Raw genomic sequence first — 21858 nt, forward strand, 5'->3', positions numbered from 1 at the left:
CATTAATTATATTGGTGTTGAAAATGTTAGTATTAGCCTGCAACTGTTTTGTATAATAAAGGAGAAAGCACGTAAATTATTATCGGATATTCTAGGGCAATCATTTCCTCAAAGATGAGGATGCTTGGTGTAGGATGGAAAACCTGGCAAAATTCCCTATTTACAGTTATTACTGCAAACTCTTGAGATTTGTGATCTTAAATTTATCTTTAAATAGTTCTAGGCTGTGTCCACTGGAAAGGTGTAGAAACAACCAATATACCATTTATGAGTGTCCCCGACACCCAAAGTATGGGCTTGAAATTCCATTTCTACTGAAACAAACCAGGGGATTTTGGAGAAATAGCTGATTCTGTGGATGACATTTTGTCAATCTACATAGAAAGGAAATGCTGAAGCCACGTGGCCGTGTCAAACATCCCAAAGCCAAATAGACAGTGTCTACCTGTCACCCGGCGGAGTTCAGCTTCACGAAGGATCATGCTATAAGGATGAGTCCTTTGTTTTGATCAGGAGTTTAAAATTTTTTTAAAACAAGAAAAAACTACAAAATTACTTCAGTACCTTGAAGGAGGACAGGGAACAAGTTCATTTTCTTCAATTAATAAAGGAAATGTGTAAAGGAAACAGGCTGAGCCTCTCCCCTGCACGTTCTATACCCAGGGACCACTGGGCTGTTGACTGTGGAGTCATCTCCATGAAAGGATTCCAGGCAACACACAGAAAAACATTAAAGTTAAGTTCCCACCATTGCTCAGAGAACAGATGCCCAGGCCTCAGGCATCAACATTGTTACCTTTGTCAGGGGGAGTTGTGAGTCCTGACACCTCCCGAGCAGGGGCCCAGTGCTACCTGCAGCCTAAAGGGACTGAGCCAGAGTCGATGGAGCCTCCAGATTCAACAGCCAAATCCCAGAGAAAACAGCCCAGAGCAGAGTGATGGGCACTTGGTATGTGGGGCTAGAAAGAGAAATTCCCAGCTACTCAGTTAGTTCAGAGTGGGTGGGAGGCGGGAAGGGTGGGGACTGCATGGATGGGCTGGGGTGGGGTGTGCAGGGGGCTCAAGGCAGAGAAAGGTGCTGGAGCATGTGGGGAGGGACAAGCCTGCCTGGGAGGCCCTCTTGGTCCCAGGACCCACCCTGCTGGGAGGTGGACTGCATGGCCTGGCTGGAGCACCCCTGCCTTCCACAAAGCTCCTTAGGCCAGCTGTTAAAGGAGCAGAAACCAGACTGAGCAACCAGGCTGCAGCAGGTGGTCCTGGACTCTACCCCAGGGGCCTCCTGAGCAGGGAGGCCCAGACCCAAAGGCCTCAGCTCCCTGAGAAACAGGGGCTGCTGGGGCTCTGCAGCCTGGAAAGGGAGGGTCATGCCGCCCCCTGGTGGGTGCCAGGGACACTGCAGCCACCTCCCCCAGGCCACAGACACACAAGCAGTCAGGGCTGCTGTACAGAGGCCTTTTTTTTTTTTTTTTTTTAAAGATTTATTTATTTATGCATACAAGAACTGGGTACAGGCCAGATGTGGGTGGGGGTGAGAGGAATCATCAGAGAGAGAGTGGGGAACAGAACAGGTGGATTGACTGAAATACACTGCTGAGGGGAGCAGCAGCCAAGTCAGGAGAGGTCTGCTGTGCCGTGTGGGCAGCTCCCTGGCCAGGTATCGAATTTGTGCTGCAGTGGCTGTGGATAGCTTCATAGTGCTGCATCTTAACCCCTTGCGCCGCGAGAGAGGCCCTTTACAGAGGCTTTTGTTGGCGAAACCAGGGATGGAGGAATTAGGACTTAGTTTTGAGTCAGAATTTCCTGAATCCAGGGACTTAACTCTGTGACACGGGAGAAGACAGTGGGAATAGTTCCAAGGCAGGTGCTACTGACAAAGGACACGATGCCCACCAGGTTCCAGGCTCCATCCTTCTGGCAGACCAGGGGCCCACCAGAGTCGCCCTGTGGGAGGAGAAGCACCTGTCTGCAAGTCTGAAAGGGGTCCTGGATCCTTGTGCACCCCCTCCTGGCTCAGACAGGTATTGCCAATAAATAAAATGCATGTACAGCGATACCTAGAAACTTCCATCTCCTCAAGGAGCACCCAATTTTGCACCTATCCCAGGGGCCTGTGGCTGTGGTCTGTAAATGGGCTGGAAAATCCAGCTCAGGGAGAGGGTATGAGAGTAAATCCCCTGGACAGCACCCCCATCATGGCCAGGGCCAGTCATCTGCTGGCTGTGTGTGAGTGCGTGTCCTGGCTCCACCAGGCACCATGCAAGACCTGAGCGTAAAGTGATAATGGGCAAGGAAGGGCCTCCAGCCTGATTGGGTAGGGGGAATCACATGGATAAGGGACCATACCATGCAGGAGGTGATGCCGTTGCCCCCTGCACAGACCATGATCTCGGGGATCCCTCTCTCCCAGAAGTTGTTGCACTCGGCATTGGACAGGAGGGGCACGATACCCTGCTGCAGCTTGTTGGAACCCATGCCTGGAACAACAGAGAGGCCAGGAGGGGTCAGGGCCCTCAGCCTCTAGCCCATTCTGGGAGGAGAGGACAAAATCCAAGAATGCTGCCCTCCCCGGTACCCCACTCACATCACTATTATCAAGGTGCTGGAACTCACACCCTGGTGCCCTTAAACCTTAGAAATCTCAGGGGTACCCGCCTTCTGATTTCACTGCAGTCGGTGCTAAATTTGCCGCAAGCACAGTTGGTGAAACCAGCCCTGCCTGCCCAGCCTGCTCTGGGGAAGGACCAGCCGGGTAGCCCTGGCCTGGGCAGGACTCAGGACGCTGGAGGAGACCATCACACAGGGGCAGCCCCAGGAAGGGGCGCCAGGCTGGACTCTCGGGTCCCTGACCACACCCTGGATACCTCTGGATACCTGAACCCCGCCCAGGTCTGGAAGGAGGCCCCAACTCCAGTCCCTGAGGCCTGGGAGACTTCAGCGCTGCTGGGGTCACTGTGGACAGGTGCAGGTGGTGAGTGGGGCGGGGCCTGCTGGGACTGAGCTGTGTCTCAGAACCTGACCCTGCAAGGCCATCATGGACCTCGGGTCCATTCATTTGGGTGGGTTTTCTCTAAGTGGGTTGTAAATAACACAGCGGAAACATTTATGACACTGTCCGTTGTCATAAACTCAAAGAGCAGAGTTACATGGGCCCCGCCTGCTGCACAGGTAGACCAGACCCCCCTCCTGGTGACAAGGCCAAGGTCACTCACCATGGAAATCGGTCCTGCCCCAGCCCGTGGTGACACACAGGGACCCGGCGGTGAAGTTGTCCTGAGCACTGGGCAGGCACACGGGGGACACGATGCTGGAGAAGCGGGCGGGCGTGGCCAGCTTCACCAGGGCGATGTCGTTGCTGGAGTTGTGCTTCTTAAAATTGGGGTTCGAAAAAACCTGTGGGTGAGGTCAGGAGGAGGAGGTGAGCTGTGGGATCCACCAGGGATCTGCAGGTTTGACGAGACAAACGCCTTCCTGGTGGGAATCAGAGGACACACCAGGGGCGCCCAAGGGAGACTCTGAGGCCCATCTGCTGCCTCGTGTCTCTTCCACGTCCTGCCCCAACCCCCAGCCCGGCGTACCTGAGCAATCCTCAGGACCTGCACATTCTCCCTTGATCTCTTGTCAAACATTCCAGCCACAACCAGGTGGGATGTGCTAGAGGAGGCAGGTGGGGTAAGGAAGGAGGACACGCCTGCTCCCCCACCCCCACTTTTGAACCTCCCTGGGCCTCACCTGACTTTACAGTGGGCGGCAGTGACCACCCAGGACTTGCTGATCAGGGACCCCCCGCAGAAGTGGAAGCCGCTGGTGTACTGGAGGAAGAAGGAGAGTTAGTGCTGGCAGGACACACCACACCCCCAGACAGAAGCCCACAGCTCTGGACACCTAGTGCAGGGTGACCCCACTCAGGTGCTGACTCCCCTCACCTGCAGAGACACCTGCCATGGCCAGGAGCCAGGGAAAGCGACTTTCCCATTGACGATCCTCTCTATGCCATTCAAAACTGGGGGAATGGCAGGGACCCCACAGCCTGGAGGGGAGAGGGGGAAGAAGAAGGGCTGAGGACCCACTCGGTCTGAGATCTGCTTTCCAGCTCAGCTATCACCACACCCACCTCACACTCCCCTACTCCAGGAAACATTCCCAGGCACCCCAATCCCAGGTTGGAGGTTCCCACAAACACAGATTGCTGTCCCCAGTCACCCCTCCAGGGATGCAGAGGGACAGGCAGCTCCAGCCGGGTCACCCTGCCCAGAGGAGCAGAAACAGGCTGAGGAATCAGGCCTCCCTGCCGTGCTACCTTGCTGGACACCTCTCATTTTCCCCAACAAGTGGGGAGTAAACACTGCTGCCCTCACAGGCAATGCTTGCCAAAGGGATTGGTGTGGACAGGAGGTGTGGGATCAAAACAGAGAACCCCAAATCCATTTGAAATCACCCCTCTCTCCTTTCCTGAGATGTGACTGTCCCCATTCACACTGCTGGACTCTCTGCTAGAATTTCTGAAACTGTTCATTGCATAACATTGAAGTTTCTTAATTATTAAATAAGACATGATCTTGATCCTCACCATAAAGACACATCAAGGAAACAGAAAACAGAGGACAAGATTGTCCAGAACAAGGAGGACACGCAGGGCCCTTGATACGTGCAGACACACTTGCTAGGTCAGGTCACAGGATCCTCAGCAGCTCCCAGGGGTGTGAGAACTTGGCCACAGGAAGAAAGGGGGTCAGGGCCAGTCCCTCCCACCAGCCAGGCCACACACCAGGGTCAGGGTCCCCCAGGTCTTGGTCCAGGCAGAATCTGGCCTTGTCCTTGGGGACAGGGACATGGCCAGGTAATTGGTAACTCCTCAAGCTGGTGTCTCCAAACATGTTGTCTCCTCTCCGTTTTTGTAAACATAATAAACCACTAGCAGGAGCTGTGAGGGGCTCACCCTGCAGAGGCTTCATAGTAATGGAGTGGGGGGCCGGGTCCCCTGTGCAGGGAGGAGCCTGAAATCTCACAGGAGTGGGGCCAGCAGGTGTGACAGGGACGGGCAGGAAATACAGGGAGGAGCTTCCCCCACTGAGCCCTGGTTCTGGTTATAAACAGGGAGTGAGTGTGTGAAGCTGCACAGAAGTGACAGGCAGGGGCTCAGCAGAGGCCCCTTCCCAGGAGAGGGGGAGCAGGGAGCTGCTGAGCCCAGTGTGGGTGTCAGAGAATCCCTACAGGAAATAGGGAGAGGTGAGGTGATACTTGCTAAATCCTGAGAAAGATACTTGGTTGCATTATTATTATTATTATTATTTATATTATTATTATTATTACTTTAACAGACACTAAAGCACTGAGTAAGTGCCTGGCACTAGCAGACCCCTCACAGCCTTTGTGCCCACAACCCCACATGAGCCTCCTCTAGGGCCTCTGTTCTCTAAGGAGCCCAGATGCTTCTTACTGAGGCCTGGCAGAGCGTTCAGGGCTCAGAAAGCCCTAGAAGCACCCCTCTCTCTCCTCCTGCAAATTCAGGTTGCCTGTCTGGTCCTGAAGCCCAGTGTGCAGGGAGGGAACTCAGAGCTCCCCTCACCTGGTGCCTGGTCCTCCCCAAACTGAGCGAGTCCCTTGTGATGGGGCCAGGCTGAGTCCATCGGGGGCTGAGTCCTCCTCCCCAGTCTGTCCCAGGCATGGCTGGTCCCTCAGACCCTACCACACTCACCAAAGGCGGCCCCGACGAGGGTGATGCAGGAGAGAAGCCAGAGGAGGGCCATAGCGGTGCAGGGGGAGAGCAGTGGGGCTGCCTGCTCTGGGGCTCCTTTTATATCTTGGTGTCCCCAAGCCCTGCCCAGGCCTTCCTGGTCCCCATTGACTTGAGGCCTTCCTCCCAGTTGTCATCTAAGGATCTAGGATGATCAGGAGCCTCCAAACAGCCTCCAGGCCTGTGGCCTGGGAGCAGGGCCGCTGCCTGGCTCACAGACACCTGTCAGCTGGTAACTCCTGGATCAAAGAATCCAGCTGGTCTGCAGGGGAATCCTGGGGGGATCCTGGTTCAACAAGGAGGTGGCAGGTGTGCAGCAAAGTCTCTTACAAGGGGACCCTCACTTTGGTGTTCTGGGCACCCAGAGCTGAGCACCCAGAAGCTGAATTTCGACACAGGCCACAGAGCCCAGGACTTCAGGCTGCTTCTCTATCTTTTCAGGCAAACTCCCTGAGGCAAGGAAAATTCACAAGACAGGAAGAGGCTCTGGTCCCTGCTGGGGTGGAGTCAGCACCAGCATGGAAAGGGCAGTTTCTGAGCACTTGAGGTCTCAACCAAATTCTTTCCCACTGCTGACTCACAGTGTATACAGCTACCAACTGCATCTGTCTTTATTTGCTAATCAATGAGGATTTGGCCCACACCATAGAGGGCCCATTAAGGACGCAGAAAGCTCAGGGCTGATGTCAAGAACATGGAGGGGAGCACAGGAAGGCCAGGAGGAGGGATGTGCCCAGGAGGCTCCTGCCCTAGGTGGGGCTCCTGCCTTAGGTGGGGGCACATGACCTCAGCTTTCAGGGAGGCCTTGTTCTAGATAGAGCACCTCTGCTGTTGGGATCCAGAGCAGTGAGAGAGATACTAACAAGTAAGAACATCACGTGACAGGTCCCCCAAGCAGGAGAGGCGGCTGCAGTCAGTGTTGGGGCTCCCTGGGGAGAGACCCCGTGGGAGAACTGAATTTTCTCCCAAGGCCTCGGCCTGTGCTCACCTGGGAGAAGCAGGTCAGAGGGAGCAGGCGGCTCCTGGGCTCTGGACAGTGACCCCGGGAGGAGCTCCTGGAGTGGGACATGTGATTTTTTGGGGAGACTGGTACCCCTGGACAAGGAGGAAGCGCAGGCCTGTCTGTTCTGCTCCCTCTGCATCTCCCCATCCTGCTGTCACTTCTAGCCTGTGTCATCCATGGAGCCCCCAGTGCAGCCCCCAAGGTGGGATGGGCCTCAGGGACACAGAGATGAGCAGCCCCCAGGGAGGGATTCAAACCAGGGGAGCTGCCAGCTGAGGGAGGGAGAGTAACAGAAGAGAGGAAGGCGCCAGAGCAGAGGAGGGGCAGATTCTGTGAGGGAAAACCATGAACAGAACATCAGTCAGTCATTTGAAAGAGTCAGGTTTAAGTAGAGCTCAAAAAGATGAGACTTGAAGGTGAAACCAAGAAGTATTACTCCTTTAAAGGAGAGTCCCAAAGGCTGAGCACCAAAGCCACCTCCTTTCTTTGAATATGGAGGCGAATATGTGTGACCAATCAATGATGTTTCTTAAGACTACATGGACTGTTATTTTATTTTATTATTTTTTAAAGATTTACTTATTTTTTTAAATACAAGAACCGGAGTACAGGCCTGATGTGCGGGAGGGTGAGAGGATTCACCAGAGACAGAGGAGGGAACAGAACAGGCAGACTGACAAAATACACTGCTGAGGGGAGCAGCGGGCGAGACAGGAGAGGTCTGCCTTAGAGGGACCCTCGCTGGCCGGCTGGGATCGAACCCGCACTGCAGGGGCTGCGGACAGCTTTGCAGCACGGCGCTCAACCACCTGCACCACTAGGGAGGCCCTGGACTATTATTTTAAATGACTTTTTTTTTTTTTGCTATTATGAAGGTAATATAGGTTCATTACAGAACATTTCTAAAATGCAGGAAATATTGAGTAAGAGAAAAATTAGATTCCTCCATGACACCTACCTGACCTGAAATATTAACTCTGTAGATGTTAACTGTGGACATTTTAGTGTGGTGACACTGCCTGAGGAGAGCTGTTACCTACTCCCCTAAATTATATACAGTGTTGTAAACTGTAGATACCCCAGAGAATTGCAGAAGAAAAATAAAGATGTACAGTTTTTCTTACGAAAAATAAAATGAAATTCTTCCCATTCCTTTAAAATCTCAAATGAATACTTATGACCTAGATTTACCAACACTGTGGTATATTTTCTAGATATTTCCACAAAGTAGGATCTGGAAGTGAAAAACAAATTTTTTTTTAAAAGATTTATCTATTTATGCATACACGAGCTGGGGTACAGGCCAGAGGTGGGGGTGTATGTGAGAGGATTCACCAGAGACAGAGTGGGGAACAGAACAGGCAGACTGATGAAATACACTGCTGAGGGGAGCAGTGGGCGAGACAGGAGAGGTCTGCTGTGCCATGTGGGTTTCTCCCTGGCCAGGCTGGGAATCAAATTCATGCTGCAGAGGCTGCAGATTGCCTCACAGTGCTGTGCTCAACCGCTTGCGCCACCAGGGAGGCCCGAAAAACAAATATACTGTTGTTGCCCATGTGTACGACGCATCAGAGTGTAAGGTTTATATTTTTCATTAAGGTTGAGTGTGTATTATGTGTCACTGTGCTGCTGCCCACTTGACCTTATGCTGTGAGCATCTTTCCAGATCTGTGAAAGTCATGCCCTGCCCTGGCAGCCCAGAGGACCGTGAGTGAACAACCCCCCGTGGCGCCTTCCTCATGAGAGAGCCCCATGGACACGGGGAGCCCCTCTCGGGCTGGTCAGGAAAAGCGCCCCAGCTCCTGCTTGGGGCCAGAGGGCAGCGCTGTTCAGTGAGGAGGGACAGTGGTCATGGAAGGGAGCATCTGACCTACGTGACAGGCACCAGGGAGGAGCTGAAGTGGACATGCCGACTGGACTGGAGGCCCCAGGGAGGACAGACAGAGAAGCAGCTGGAATGTGCTTCGGGCCCCTCTGGGCTGTTCCAACAGAGCCACAGGCCCGCCACGCTGCCCTCTGTCCTCTCTCCATCTGGCTGGAGCTCAGACAGGATCCTGGCGCCCCAGGCACTGGGGAAAGGGGGAGCAGCCAGTGTGTGGGGCTGCAAGGCTGCCCTGCAGGTGCTGCCCTGCCCAGCCCCCACCTTGGATTCTCTGGGGAAGCATGAGCTCCCTCTCCTTGAGACCTCAACAGGTGGAGCTGGGCCTCCTGGTCCAGGGCTGGAGCAGCCTGTCAGGACACCTGCTGCGAGTTTCTGCTGATGACTCAGAATGAATTGCTGCAGCACAATGATGGGATCACAGAATCTGGATATTTTTAAAGTTTTGCTGCCTACTTCTTATTTATTTATTTATTTTTGCCACTAATAATTACCATCTATGAGAACCCACTTCACCTATTCTTTGAGAACAGGATCCCAGACTTCACATTTTTGTCAATTTTGTGGTGGTATTTATGGAGATTAAGAGTAGAAAAGTTGGAGGGCCTCCCTGGTGGTGCAAGGGGTTAAGACACAACCTATGAAGCTGTCTGCAGCCACTGCAGCTCGAGTTCGATCCTGGGCAGGGAGCTACCCACATGGCACGGCAGACCCGTCCTGTCTCAACCGCTGCTCCCCTTAGTGTATTTCTGTACATCTGCCTGTTGTGCAGATGAATCCTCTCATCTCCCGCATCTCTGGCCAGCACCCCAGACTTTGTGTGCATAAATAAATAAATCTTAAAAAAAAAAAGAGTAGAAAAGTTGGAAAGGAGAAACTCTAAGACCAGAAACCTGGCTCAGTAATGCAGGAAGCTAGAGGTGGGGGTGGACGTGATTAGCAGAGTCATTGAACTGGGGCTATAGAAATGAAAATTCCTTAGGGCTAGCCTTTATCTCAGGAGGCACAGACCTAAGCTGGCATCAGACTGCTGCAGGGTGTCACAGGGGGTGACCAGAGGGAGGATATGTAGACCGAGGACATAATTATTCAAAAGAAACCAAAGATAAAAACTCCACAAAGGAAAGAGCCCTCCCAGACTGCAGAAGCCTGTGTCAGGGCAATGTCTGCACTGGTCCGGGGGCAGCAGCCCTTCTGCTCACCTGTGACCTGTGACCTAGCTGCGGCTTCTCTTCACTGACCTTCTCCCTGTGCAAAGCACAGAGTCACCCCTCCTCCCCTGGCTGCTGCCCGCACCATGCAGGCCTCTTAGCAAACCTGTCCCTTTCAGGGGCAGCTGTTTCCGCCTGCTTGCATCTACACAAGTGACCTTTATTCTTCCATCCCTTTTACAATAAACCTGCCCTTTATATACAACTAATGTCTCTATATCATGGCGAGACAGGCCTGGGAATCTCACTTGGTGCTGCTGAAAGGGGAGAGCTGGTGAGACTTTTCCCAGAGTTAACCCAAGGACCTGACTCTCCAAGCCCAACATCTCCAAAATGACCTATATCATTACTAAATTTAAAATCCAGGCCCCCATTCCTTGCCCAGCAGGCAAGTTGGGGAGGCTTGAATGGATAAAGGGAGTGGACGGGACCCCGTGGAACCGGGACATGAAGCTGAGGATCCTCTCTGCTCATTCAGAGCATCATCAGGACATGCCCAAGACTAGTCTCCCCACCGGCCAGATGCCTGGGGTGTCATAAACCCAGGGCCCTCCCTCCCCTGCTTTCTGCCTTCAAAAATTGCCACCGGCTGGCTCTGTACCTGCCCAACACAAACCCACCTGGCACCGGGACTGTGCTCCCACACTTGACTTCTGCCCACACAGCTGGGTGCCAGGATGCTCATTAGCCTCCCTGAGACACCCCTCAGCCCAGGCTGTACAGGGGCCCAGGATATAGGTGCTTGCAGGGGCTTCTGGGGTCTAAGGTGCCAGCTGAGCCCTGAGCACCCAGAGACTCTCAACACTTTGTTCCACCAGCAGCAGAAACACCGAAGCAACCAGTCCTGAGTTCACCCTCTACTCCCAGCTCTATGAGGGCGTACACCTCACCTGTGTCAGGGTCCCTACTAGAGAGTGACAAGGGCGGGCGCACCTGAGGGAGGAGGCATTATCAAGGGGACTCACCCACCTTTGAACCCCACTCCTCACTGGAGTGGAGACCATCTCAGATGACAGGGTCCCCCCAGGAGTTCACTGCTCTACGTGCCCCGGCCTCCTCCCCAGAGATGACACCCAGGACAGACAGGTCCACACAACACCGACCTTCCTGCACCCCAGAGGGAAAAGCAGCCACCACGGGACCCGCATGTTAGAATATACGCCCTGGTCTCTCCATCGCTCATCTACCTCCAGGCCTGGAGCCTTCAGCTGGGGCAAAGTCTATGGGCTGGATGAGGCTGCTGCTGTGTATCATTACGGGATGGGCTGCTCTCACCCTGCTAGATGGGCGCTGCTGGTCAGGACCTGCCCCTGATGGACCCGATCTGCTCCCCAGGCTGTGGAAGCCCCACCATGACGGGGCCCTGTGTCTCAGGGGACGGCAGGGGACGCCCCTGACATTGGGCATTTTAACTGTCAGCCGAGGGCCTGGTTTCAGCTGATTGTCCAGGCGTGCTCTGCACAGACAGCTGTGGGGAATAGTCACACTCCTGTCGCGGGACTACATGGGACCTGCCCCTATCACCACTTCACTGTAATTTCCAGATCAGGGATTGAGGAAATGGACCTACTGTCCACTTGTTTTTCCACTGTGTAATGTCACTGTATTCCAAACCTTATGTTTGAAATTCACCCAGAAAGAGTGAATCCCACAACGTTATGACCCCCACACACCTCCAATAAAACAGACCCATAGGGGTCCCATCTCTCCACCGCCCCACCCCACGGTGTGCCACAGGTTTCTCCCTGTCTCCTCAGGCCCAGTGAGGAATAAGCTTGTGTGTTTCTAGTTTCCTGCATGTTGTTGCTGGTGGTGACTTACAATCCTCACAAGAAGCTCAAGGTCCTTTCCAACTATATTGGTCTTAGGGGTGTTTTCCTGGAGGCTCAAGGAGAGTCCAGGTGAATATCCCTTGGTTACTGGCAGGACGAGAATGTAGAAAAACATGATTCATTTGTAAATTAAATAATATGCTCAAAATAAGCTGTGGGTAAAGAGGAGATCACAGGAGAAATTATGAAGATGTTGAAGCAAAGAACATGAAAATACCGCCATCCAAATGTGGGGGGAGCTGCTCACTCAGCAAGGACATCGATAAACAGACACGTTTTCAAGGGCAAGGGAAGGATCTGGTCCTATGGTTCTGGATTAATAAGTGATAAACAGAGCAAAGAAATACCGTGAGGATGGATGGACCTAGGGATGAAGGGAGCAGACATTTCCTCAAAAGACAAACCAGATCTTGAGCAGCTGGGGAGCAGGAAGGTTTTGGGATGGAGGAAGGATGTAACCTGCTGTCCTGAACCCTGGGCTTAACCACTGCCACCGCCGTCTTCCAGCATGTTCCAAGGCTATGCTCCTTGTCCTGCCTGCCAGCAGTTTCCAGAGGACTCAGAGGCTCCCTTAGGGGGCCCCTGACTCCAGAGAAGCTTTTTGGGTCCACACTGCCCCTCGTGGTCACAGATGAAAAGACACATCTCTCTTTGGCCCCCTCAGCTCAGGGGGGCTGGGCCTCCCCTCTTGAGAGGCCACTGTGTTCTCACTCTAGCTCATGGGCTCTTAACCTGAGCTGTATCGAAACTGCCCAGAAGCTGCTTTCAAACGGCGCTGGGCCTCACTTTCCTAGCGTCATGAGTCAGGTGTGGGGTGAGGAGGATAATTTACCTTGCTAAGAAGTGGCTGTTTCTTCAGGGGTTGAGGATCCCAGCTTAAGAACCCCTGCCCGGGGTAAGTGCTCTGCTTTGTGGGTGCTGAGGGACCAGCTCCTGCCCCGGAAGCCAATGATCAACTTGCAGAGGGTCCTGTCAGCAGGTGCCTCCAGTGGACGGGAATGAGTTTCTAACTGAGGGAGAACACGAGGGGCCCGTGGTAGCAAGAAGGCAGGCATGTGAACTCACCTGGAGGTCAGCAGGGCCTGACTCTAATTTGGGGTGCCAAGAATGCCAGGTTTTTTATTGAGGCGACAAGGCTGCTGGTTGTGGCCTTGATTTCCTGGCATGGAGCCTCCTGCTCCTGCTCAGCATCCCTCCTGTCCTGGAGGACGGGGGCGTCTTCAGGGCGCCTGATTCAGTCCCGAGGGTGCTCCTGCCTCACACAGGAGCAGCTCATATGAGAACACCTGAGCTCCTCACCCCTCCTATGGTTCTAGCTCAGGCTCCGCCTTCCTCCCTGTCAGGGAGACCAGTGTTGCTCTCCTTGCTTCTAGGAGCCACCCAGGCCCTGCTCCAGAGTTCCGCTGCTCCTGCGTCCATTGTCCTGTTCTGTTCCCATCAGCGCAGAGTCTCCAGGCCCAGATGCTCATGTGGCCCTGCCCACCTGCTTGCTGTTCCCACAGCCCCCTTGGGAGACCCAGGGGTCCCCCGCCTGAGGTTCTGCTTTCTGAAGTTTCACTTGACCAGGTTGGAAAATAATACCTACAGTAGATGTTTGAGAGGAGGGGATCACATTCGCATTTTAGAGAGGATGGTAGCTCGGGAATAAGGAACTCGAATAATGGACGGCTTGGCAGTAGGGAGGGGTGGTTAGATTCCAGAGAGGCGGCATGAAGCTGTAGCCCTAAAAGATATACAGTGTTGTTAGCCTTGTTACCCAATGCGAATGATTTCATGTAAAAAACGAAAGTATAAGTAATAAAGGGATGGAAAGACTTCCATTTCCGTGGACAGGAAGACCTAATATGGCTGAGCTCAGTACCAGCCAGCGTGATCTCCACTTCGGAAGCGATTCCTGTCAGAATCGGATATGACAGCAAATGAGCAAACAACTAAAATATAACATGGACACATCAACATTAAAACCTTCTGGGCGTCAACAGATACTATGGAGGGAGTGCTAAGACAGACAACAAAAGAAATATTGGCAAATCAGATCTCTGATAAGGGTTAAGAATCTAAAACTGAATAGCAAACACGGCAAGATTCTAGCTGACAAGCATTTGAGAATAGCCCCTTCAATATTTTCCTTCAAGGCAGTACTACGAAGGTCAACAGGACAGGACCCCGTGGCCTTTCCTGAGACACACACAGAGGTAGAGCTTTAGGCTCCCAAGGGCCACAGAGACACGAACACGAGGACGGGTCTAACCTCAGACACCCAAGGGCCTGAGCCAGCGAGACGCAGGAGGGAGCAGGGGAGACAGACATGTCAGGGCTGTGCAGAGGAGAAGAAAATTTAAAAACCTGGAGAGGAAAATAATTTTGCCTGCTTTCATTAATTATATGGGTGTTGATAATGTTGGTATTAGCCTGCAACTGTTTTGTATAATAAAGGAGAAAGCAAATAAATTATTATCGGATATTCCAGGATAATCATTCCCTCAGTCTAAAGATGAGGATGCTTGGTGTAGGATGGAAAACCTGGCAAAGTTCCCTATTTACAGTTATTACCCACAGCCTTGAATTAGAAGTAGAAATATCACTGCAAACTCTTGAGATTTGTGATCTTAAATTTATCTTTAAATAAATTTTATCTTTAAATAAAATTTGTCCTTAAGTGCTACACTGTGTCCACTGGAAAAGTCTAGAAATAACCATATGCTATTTATGAGTGTCCCCGACACCCAGTGGGCTTTAATTCCTTTTCTACTCAAAGAACACGGGGGATTTTTGAGAAATGACTGGTTCCGGGTTTGGGCATCGAAGCCATGTGACCATGTCAAAAGTCTGGGTACCAATCCTGCAGCTTGTACTTGTGACAGGATACAGCTTCAAGAGGATAATGACTAAAAGAGTTGGAAACCTTTGTTTTGATCTAGGAGATTAATTTAGCATTTTTTACAAAATTAATTCAGTACTTTGAAGGATGGCAGGAAACAAGGACTGAGCTCAAATTCAAACAGGAATTTTTAAGAAGATTTATTTATTTATGCATACAAGAACTGGGGTACAGTCCAGAGGTGCAGGGGATGAGAGGATTCACCAGAGACAGAGTGGGGAGCAGAACAGGCAGATTGACTGAAATACACTGTTGAGGGGAGCAGTGGGTGAGCCAGGAGAAGTCTGCTGCATCATGTGGGTACCTCCCTTTCTGGTTGGGGATCATACTCCTGTCGTGCTGCAGTGGCAGTGGATAGCTTCAAGGGCTGCGATTTAAACCCTTGCATCACCAGGGAGGCCTAAGCAATTTTGTATAAAGGAAACAGGATGAACCCTTCTGTGGCATATTCTATACCCAGGAACCACTGGGTTATTGACTGTGTAGTCATCTCCATGAAAGGATTCCAGGCAATACACAGAAAAACATTCAAATTCCCAACATTGTACAAACAGGGAACAGATGACCCAAGCATCAGGCATCAACGTTGTTCCTTTTGCCAAGGGAGGCTCTCAGTCCTGACACCTCCCGTGTAGGGGCCCAGTGCCAGCTGCAGCCTAAAGGGACTGAGCCAGAGTCTGATGGAGCCTCCAGATTCACCAGCCAAATCCCAGAGAAAACAGCCCAGAGCAGACCTGATGGGCACTTGGTATGTGGGGCTAGAAAGAGATATTCCCAGCTACTCAGTTCAGAGTGAGTGTGCAGACGTGGGTGGGAGGCGGGAAGGGTGGAGACTGCATGGATGGTCTGGGGTGGGGGGTGCAGGAGGCTCAAGGTAGAGAGAGGTGCCTGGAGCATGTGGGGAGGGACAAGCCTGCCTGGGTGACCCTCTTGGTCGCAGAGGACTGCATGGCCTGGCCTGGAGCACTCCTGCCCTCCACAAAGCTCCTTGGGCCAACCCAGCTGTCAAAGGAGCAGAAACCAGGCTGAGCAACCAGGCTGCAGCAGGTGGTCCTGGACTCTACTCCTGGGGCCTCCTGAGCAGGGAGGCCCAGACCCAAAGGCCTCAGCTCCCTGAGAAACAGGGGCTGCTGGGGCTCCGCAGCCTGGAAAGGGAGGGTCACACCACCCCCTGGTGGGTGACAGGGACACTGCAGCCACCGCCCCCAGGTCACAGACACATAAACAGTCAGGACTTCTTTTATTGGCAAAACTCAGGGATGGAGGAATCAGGGCTTAGTTTTGAGTCAGAATCTCGTCAATCCAGGGCCTGAACTCAGTGACCCGCGCACACACAGTAGGATAATTGGTGTAGCAGTTGGCGCTGACAAAGGACACGACGCCCACCAGGTTCCAGGCTCCATCCTTCTGGCAGACCAGGGGGCCACCAGAGTCGCCCTGAGGGAGGAGAAACACCTGTCTGCAAGTCTGAAAGGGGTCCTGGATCCTTGTGTTCCCCTACCTGGGCTCAGACAGGTATTGCCAATAAATACAATGCATGTACAGCGATACCTAGAAACTTCCATCTCCTCAAGTAGCACCCGGTTTTGCACTTATCCCAGGGGCCTGGGGCTGTGGTCTATAAATGGGCTGGAAAATCCAGCTCAGGGAGAGGGTATGAGAGTAAATCCCCTGGACAGCACCCCCATCATGGCCAGGGCCAGTCATCTGCTGGCTGTGTGTGAGTGCTGGTCCTGGCTCCCCCGGGGATCAGAAAGGACTGAGCTTAAAGGGCTCATGGGCAAGAAGGGCCTCCAGCCTGATTGGGGAGGGGGGAATCACATGGATAAGCAGCCATACCTTGCAGGAGGTGACACCTTTGGCCCCGGCACAGACCATGATGTCAGGGAACCCTTTCTCCCAGATGTTCTCACACTCGGCATTGGACAGGAGGGGCAGGGTGGCCTGCTGCAGCACGTTGGAGCCCGTGCCTGGAAAACGAATATCCCAGGAGGACTCAGGGCCCTCAGCCTACTAAACCACCCTTGGGGGCGAAGACATGCCCCAAGAATGCTGCCCTGCCCGGTCCCCCCCTAACATCACTCTTGTCAGGGTGCTGGAATCCAAGGCCTGTAATCCCTTAAACCTTAGAAATCTCAGGGGTACCCGCCTTTTGATTTCACTGCAGTCGGTGCTAAATTTGCCGCAAGCACAGTTGGTGAAACCAGCCCTGCCTGCCCAGCCTGCTCTGGGGAAGGACCAGCCGGGTAGCCCTGGCCTGGGCAGGACGCAGGACGCTGGAGGAGACCATCACACAGGGGCAGCCCCAGGAAGGGGCGCCAGGCTGGACTCTCGGGTCCCTGACCACACCCTGGATACCTCTGGATACCTGAACCCCGCCCAGGTCTGGAAGGAGGCCCCAACTCCAGTCCCTGAGGCCTGGGGGACTTCAGCGCTGCTGGGGTCACTGTGGACAGGTGCAGGTGGTGAGTGGGGCGGGGCCTGCTGGGACTGAGCTGTGTCTCAGAACCTGACCCTGCAAGGCCATCATGGACCTCGTGTCCATTCATTTGGGTGGGTTTTCTCTAAGTGGGTTGTAAATAACACAGCGGAAACATTTATGACACTGTCCGTTGTCATAAACTCAAAGAGCAGAGTTACATGGGCCCCGCCTGCTGCACAGGTAGACCAGACCCCCCTCCTGGTGACAAGGCCAAGGTCACTCACCTTGGTAATGTGTCCTGCCCCAGCCCGTGGTGACGCACAGGGACCCGGCGGTGAAGCTGTCCTGAGCACTGGGCAGGCACACGGGGGACACGATGCTGGAGAAGCGCGCGGGCGTGGCCAGCTTCACCAGGGTGATGTCGTTGCTGGAGTTGTGTTTGTTAAAACTGGGGTGGTCAAACACCTGTGGGTGAGGTCAGGAGGTGGAGGTGAGGTCTGGGATCCACCAGGGATCTGCAGGTTTGATGAGACAAACGCCTTCCTGGTGGGAATCACAGGACACACCAGGGGCGCCCAAGGGAGACTCTGAGGCCCATCTGCTGCCTCGTGTCTCTTCCACGTCCTGCCCCAACCCCCAGCCCGGCGTACCTGAGCAATCCTCAGGACCTGCACATTCTCCCTTGATCTCTTGTCAAACATTCCAGCCACAACCAGATGGGATGTGCTAGAGGAGGCAGGTGGGATAAGGAAGGAGGACACGCCTGCTCCCCCACGCCCACTTTTGAACCTCCCTGGGCCTCACCTGACTTCACAGTGGGCGGCAGTGACCACCCAGGACTCGCTGATCAGGGACCCCCCACAGTAGTGGAAGCCGGTGCTGTACTGTAGGAAGAAGGAGAGGTAGTGCTGGCAAGACACACCACACCCCCAGACAGAAGTCCACCTCCCCTGGACCCCTTGCAAGGTGACCCCACTCAGGTGCAGACTCCCCTCACCTGCAGAGACACCTGCCAGGGCCAGGAGCCAGGGAAAGTGATTTTCCCATTGACGATCCTCTCTATGCCAGTGAAAACTGGGGGAATGGCAGGGACCCCACAGCCTGGAGGGGAGAGGGGGAAGAAGAAGGGCTGAGGACCCACTCGGTCTGAGATCTGCTTTCCAGCTCAGCTATCACCACACCCACCTCACACTCCCCTACTCCAGGAAACATTCCCAGGCACCCCATATCCCAAGATGGAGGCTCCACAAACACAGATTGCTGTCCCCAGTCACCCCTCCAGGGATGCAGAGGGACAGGCAGCTCCATCCGGGTCACCCTGCCCAGAGGAGCAGAAACAGGCTGAGGAATCAGGCCTCCCTGCCACCCGCTACCTTCTGGAGACCTCAGCCCCCGCTGACTCTCCCAGGCTCATTTCACCCCAGAAATGGGAGCAAACACTGCTGCCCTCACAGGCAATGCTTGCCAAAGGGATTGGTGTGGACAGGAGGTGTGGGCTCAAAAACAGAGAACCCCAAACCCATGGGAAATCACCCCTCTCTCCTTTCCTGACAGATGTGACTGTCCCCATTCACACTGCTGGACTCTTGCTGGCATTTCAAGAATTCTTCATTGCATAGCATTGAAGTTTCTTTGTTTTTCATTAATTTTTAAAATATTTATTTATTTATGCATGCAAGAACTGGGGTATAGAGCAGAGGAACAGGAGGTGAGAGGATTCACCAGAGACAGAGTGGGGAACAGAACAGGCAGACTGACTGAAGTACACTACTGAAGGAGGCAGCAGGCGAGACAGGAGAGGTCTGCTGCGCCATGTGGGTAGCTCCCTGGCCGGGCATCAAACTCGTGCTGCAATGGCTGTGGATAGCTTCATAGTCCTGCAACTTAAGCCCTTGTGTCACTGGGGAGGCCCCTGATATTTCTTAATTATTGATAAGATATGATCTTGATGCCCACCATGAGGACACATCAAGGAAACAGAAAACAGAGGATGAGATTGTCCAGAACATGGAGGACTAGTATTGTCCTTGACATGTGCAGGACACATTTGCTGCGTCAGGACACAGGATCCTCAGCAGCTCCCCAGGGTGTGAGAACTTGGCCACAGGAAGAAGGGGGGCAGGCCCAGCCCCTCCCACAGCCAGGACAGCCCCAGTGCCTCCCAGGCCTTTTTCTGTCAGCACCTGTCCTCTGCCTCTGAGGACAGGGTCACGGCCAGTCAAACACTCAAGCTGGTATCTCCAAACATGTCGTCTCCTCATTATTTTGGTAATGACAATAAAACCACCAGCAGGAGCTGTGAGGGCCTCACCCTGCAGATGCTTCATAGAAATGGGGTGGGAGGCCGGGTCCCCTGTGCTGGAGGAGCCTGAAATCTCACAGGAGTGGTGCCAGCAGGTGTGACAGGGACGGGCAGGAAATACAGGGAGGAGCTTCCCCCACTGAGCCCTGGTTCTGGTTATAAACAGGGAGTGAGGGTGTGAAGCTGCACAGAAGTGACAGGCAGGGGCTCAGCAGAGGCCCCTTCCCAGGAGAGGGGGAGCAGGGAGCTGCTGAGCCCAGTGTGGGTGTCAGAGAATCCCTACAGCAAATAGGGAAAAGTGAAGGTGATATTTGCAAAATTCTGTCAAAGATACTTGGTTGTATTATTATTATTGCATTATTATAATAATATTATAACAATAATAATTATTATTATTTTAACAGATACCAAAACACTAAGTGCCTGGCACTAGTAGACCCCTCACAGCCTTTGTGCCCACAACCCCACATGAGCCTCCTCTAGGGCCTCTGTTCTCTGAGGAGCCCAGATGCTTCTTACTGAGGCCTGGCAGAGCATTGAGGGCTCAGAAAGCCCTAGAAGCACCCCTCTCTCTCCTCCTGCAAATCAGGTCGCCTGTCTGGTCTTGAAGCCCAGTGTGCAGGGAGGGAACTCAGAGCTCCCCTCACCTGGTGCCTGGTCCTCCCCAAACTGAGATAGTCCTTTGTGATGGGGCCAGGTTGAGCCCACTGGGGGTTCAGGGTCCTCCTCCCTAGTCTCTTTCCAGCCATGGTTGGTCCCTCAGGCCCTACCACACTCACCAAAGGCAGCCCCGATGACGGTGATGCAGGAGAGAAGCCAGAGGAAGCCCATAGTGGGAGAGCAGTGGGGCTGCCTGCTCAGGGGCTCTTTTTATATCTTGGTGTCCCCAAGCCCTGCCCAGGCCTTCTCAGCCCCCATTGACCCGAGGCCTCCCTCCCAGTTGTCATCTAAGGATCTAGGATGATCAGGAGCCTCCTAACGTGTGCAGGCCTGTGCCCTGGGAGCAGGGCAGCTGCCTGGCTCACAGACACCTGTCAGCTGGTAACTCCTGGATCAAAGAACCCAGCTGGTCACCCTTGGGGAGATCCTGGCTCCATCATGGAGGCAGCTGGTGCTCAGCAAAGACTCATAAAAGGGGACCCGCACTGAGGTGTTCTGGGGCACCCAGAGCTGAGCACCCAGAAGCTGAATTTCGACATAGGCCACAGAGCCCAGGACTTCAGGCTGCTTCTCTATCTGCTCAGGGAAACTCCCTGAGGCAAGGAAAATTCACAAGACAGGAAGAGGCTCTGGTCTCTGCTGGGGTGGAGTCAGCACCAGCATGGAAAGGGAAGTTTCTGAGCACATGAGGTCTTAACCAAATTCTTTCCCACCTCTAACTCACAATTTATGAAAGCTAGCCACTGCATCTCTCTTTAGTTTCTAATCAATGAGGATTGGCCCACACCATAGATGGCCTGTTGAGGACCCAGAAAGCTCAGGGCTGATGTCAGGAACACGGAGGCGAGCACTGGAAGGCCAGGAGGAGGGGTGGGCCCTGGAGGCTCCTGCCCTAGGTGGAGCCACAGGACCTCAGCCTCCAGCGAGACCCTGTTCTAGATAGAACACCCCTGCCCTCGGGATCCAGAGCAGTGAGAGAGACACTAACAAGTAAGAACATCACGTGACAGGTCCCCCAAACAGTTGGGGCTGCTGCAGTCAGTGTTGGGGCTCCCTGGTGAGATACCCCCTGGGAGAACTGTATCTTCTCCCAAGGCCTCGGCCTGTGCTCACCGGGGAGAAGCAGGTCAGAGGGAGCAGGTGGCTCCTGGGCTCTGAACAGTCACCCTGGGAGGAGCTCCTGGGGTGGGACATGTGAGTTTTTGGGGAGACTGGCACACCTGGGCAGGCAGGAAGCACAGGCCTGTCCCCTCTGCTCCCTCTGCATCTCCCTGTCCTGCTGTTGCTTCCAGCCTGTGTCATCCACAGAGACCCCAGTGCAGACCCCAGGGGAGATCGGGCCTCAGGGACACAGAGATGAGCAGCCCCTAGCGGGGGATTCAAACCAGGGGAGCTGCCAGCTGAGGGAGGGTGAGTCACAGCAGAGAGGAAGGCACCAGAGTGGAGAAGGGGAAGATTCTGTGAGGGAAAATCATGAACAGAACCTCAGTCAGTCATTCCGCAGTTGAAAGAGTCAGGTTTAAGTAGAGCTCAAAAAAGATGAGACTTGAAGGTGAAACCAAGAAATATTACTCTCTTAAAGGGGAGTCCCAAAAGCTGAGCACCAAAGCTGCCTCCTATCATTGAAAATAGAGATGAGGGGCCTCCCTGGTGGCTCAAGGTGTTAAGCACAGCACTAAGAAACAATCTGCAGCTACTGCAGCATGAGTTCGATCCTCCGCCAGGCAGGTGACCCATAGGGCGCAGCAGCCCTCTCCTGTCTCGCCCGCTGCTCCCCTCAGCAGTGTTTTTCAGTCAATCTGCCTGTTCTGCTCCCTACTCTGTCTCTGGTGATCCTCACAATACCCCACCCCCGGCAGATCTAGCCTGTACCCCAGTTTTTGTATGCATAAATAAATAAATCTTAAAAAAATAAAATAAGGGCCTCCCTGGTG

The 21858-nt window shown here is 53.6% G+C and overlaps 2 protein-coding genes across 2 annotated transcripts; both read right to left on the reverse strand.

The window, feature by feature from the left end:
- Positions 1–1494: 1494 nt before the first annotated feature.
- Positions 1495–5747, reverse strand: LOC119250364 (chymotrypsinogen B-like). The gene is made up of 7 exons (XM_037518103.2): positions 5696–5747; positions 3924–4027; positions 3730–3809; positions 3576–3651; positions 3210–3390; positions 2344–2474; positions 1495–1941 (listed from the first exon to the last, which is right to left on the reverse strand). The coding sequence occupies exons 1-7, from the start codon at positions 5745–5747 to the stop codon at positions 1780–1782; spliced, it is 786 nt and encodes a 261-aa protein (XP_037374000.1). The 3' UTR covers positions 1495–1779.
- Positions 5748–15773: 10026 nt separating this feature from the next.
- LOC119250366 (chymotrypsinogen 2-like) lies at positions 15774–20095 on the reverse strand. The gene is made up of 7 exons (XM_037518104.2): positions 20044–20095; positions 17960–18063; positions 17767–17846; positions 17613–17688; positions 17247–17427; positions 16380–16510; positions 15774–15977 (listed from the first exon to the last, which is right to left on the reverse strand). The coding sequence occupies exons 1-7, from the start codon at positions 20093–20095 to the stop codon at positions 15816–15818; spliced, it is 786 nt and encodes a 261-aa protein (XP_037374001.1). The 3' UTR covers positions 15774–15815.
- Between the last annotated feature and the right edge of the window lie 1763 nt (positions 20096–21858).

This window comes from Talpa occidentalis, unplaced genomic scaffold (genome assembly GCF_014898055.3).
Source record: "Talpa occidentalis isolate TD23 unplaced genomic scaffold, MPIMG_talOcc4v2.1 talOcc4.17, whole genome shotgun sequence".
NCBI classification, from domain to species: Eukaryota; Metazoa; Chordata; class Mammalia; order Eulipotyphla; family Talpidae; genus Talpa; species Talpa occidentalis.

What these genes read in the sequence shown, in the direction of transcription:
- LOC119250364 (XM_037518103.2), bottom strand. Translation starts at nt 5,747, where the DNA reads ATGGCCCTCCTCTGGCTTCTCTCCTGCATCACCCTCGTCGGGGCCGCC. An exon ending in CATGGCAGGTGTCTCTGCAG is followed by an intron (nt 3,810 to 3,923) that starts GTGAGGGGAGTC and finishes TTCTTCCTCCAG; the next exon opens with TACACCAGCGGCTTCCACTT. An exon ending in GCCGCCCACTGTAAAGTCAG is followed by an intron (nt 3,652 to 3,729) that starts GTGAGGCCCAGG and finishes TGCCTCCTCTAG; the next exon opens with CACATCCCACCTGGTTGTGG.
- LOC119250366 (XM_037518104.2), bottom strand. Translation starts at nt 20,095, where the DNA reads ATGGGCTTCCTCTGGCTTCTCTCCTGCATCACCGTCATCGGGGCTGCC. An exon ending in CGTCATCGGGGCTGCCTTTG is followed by an intron (nt 18,064 to 20,043) that starts GTGAGTGTGGTA and finishes TCTCCCCTCCAG; the next exon opens with GCTGTGGGGTCCCTGCCATT. An exon ending in GGGCAGGACACATTACCAAG is followed by an intron (nt 16,511 to 17,246) that starts GTGAGTGACCTT and finishes TTCGTTTTCCAG; the next exon opens with GCACGGGCTCCAACGTGCTG.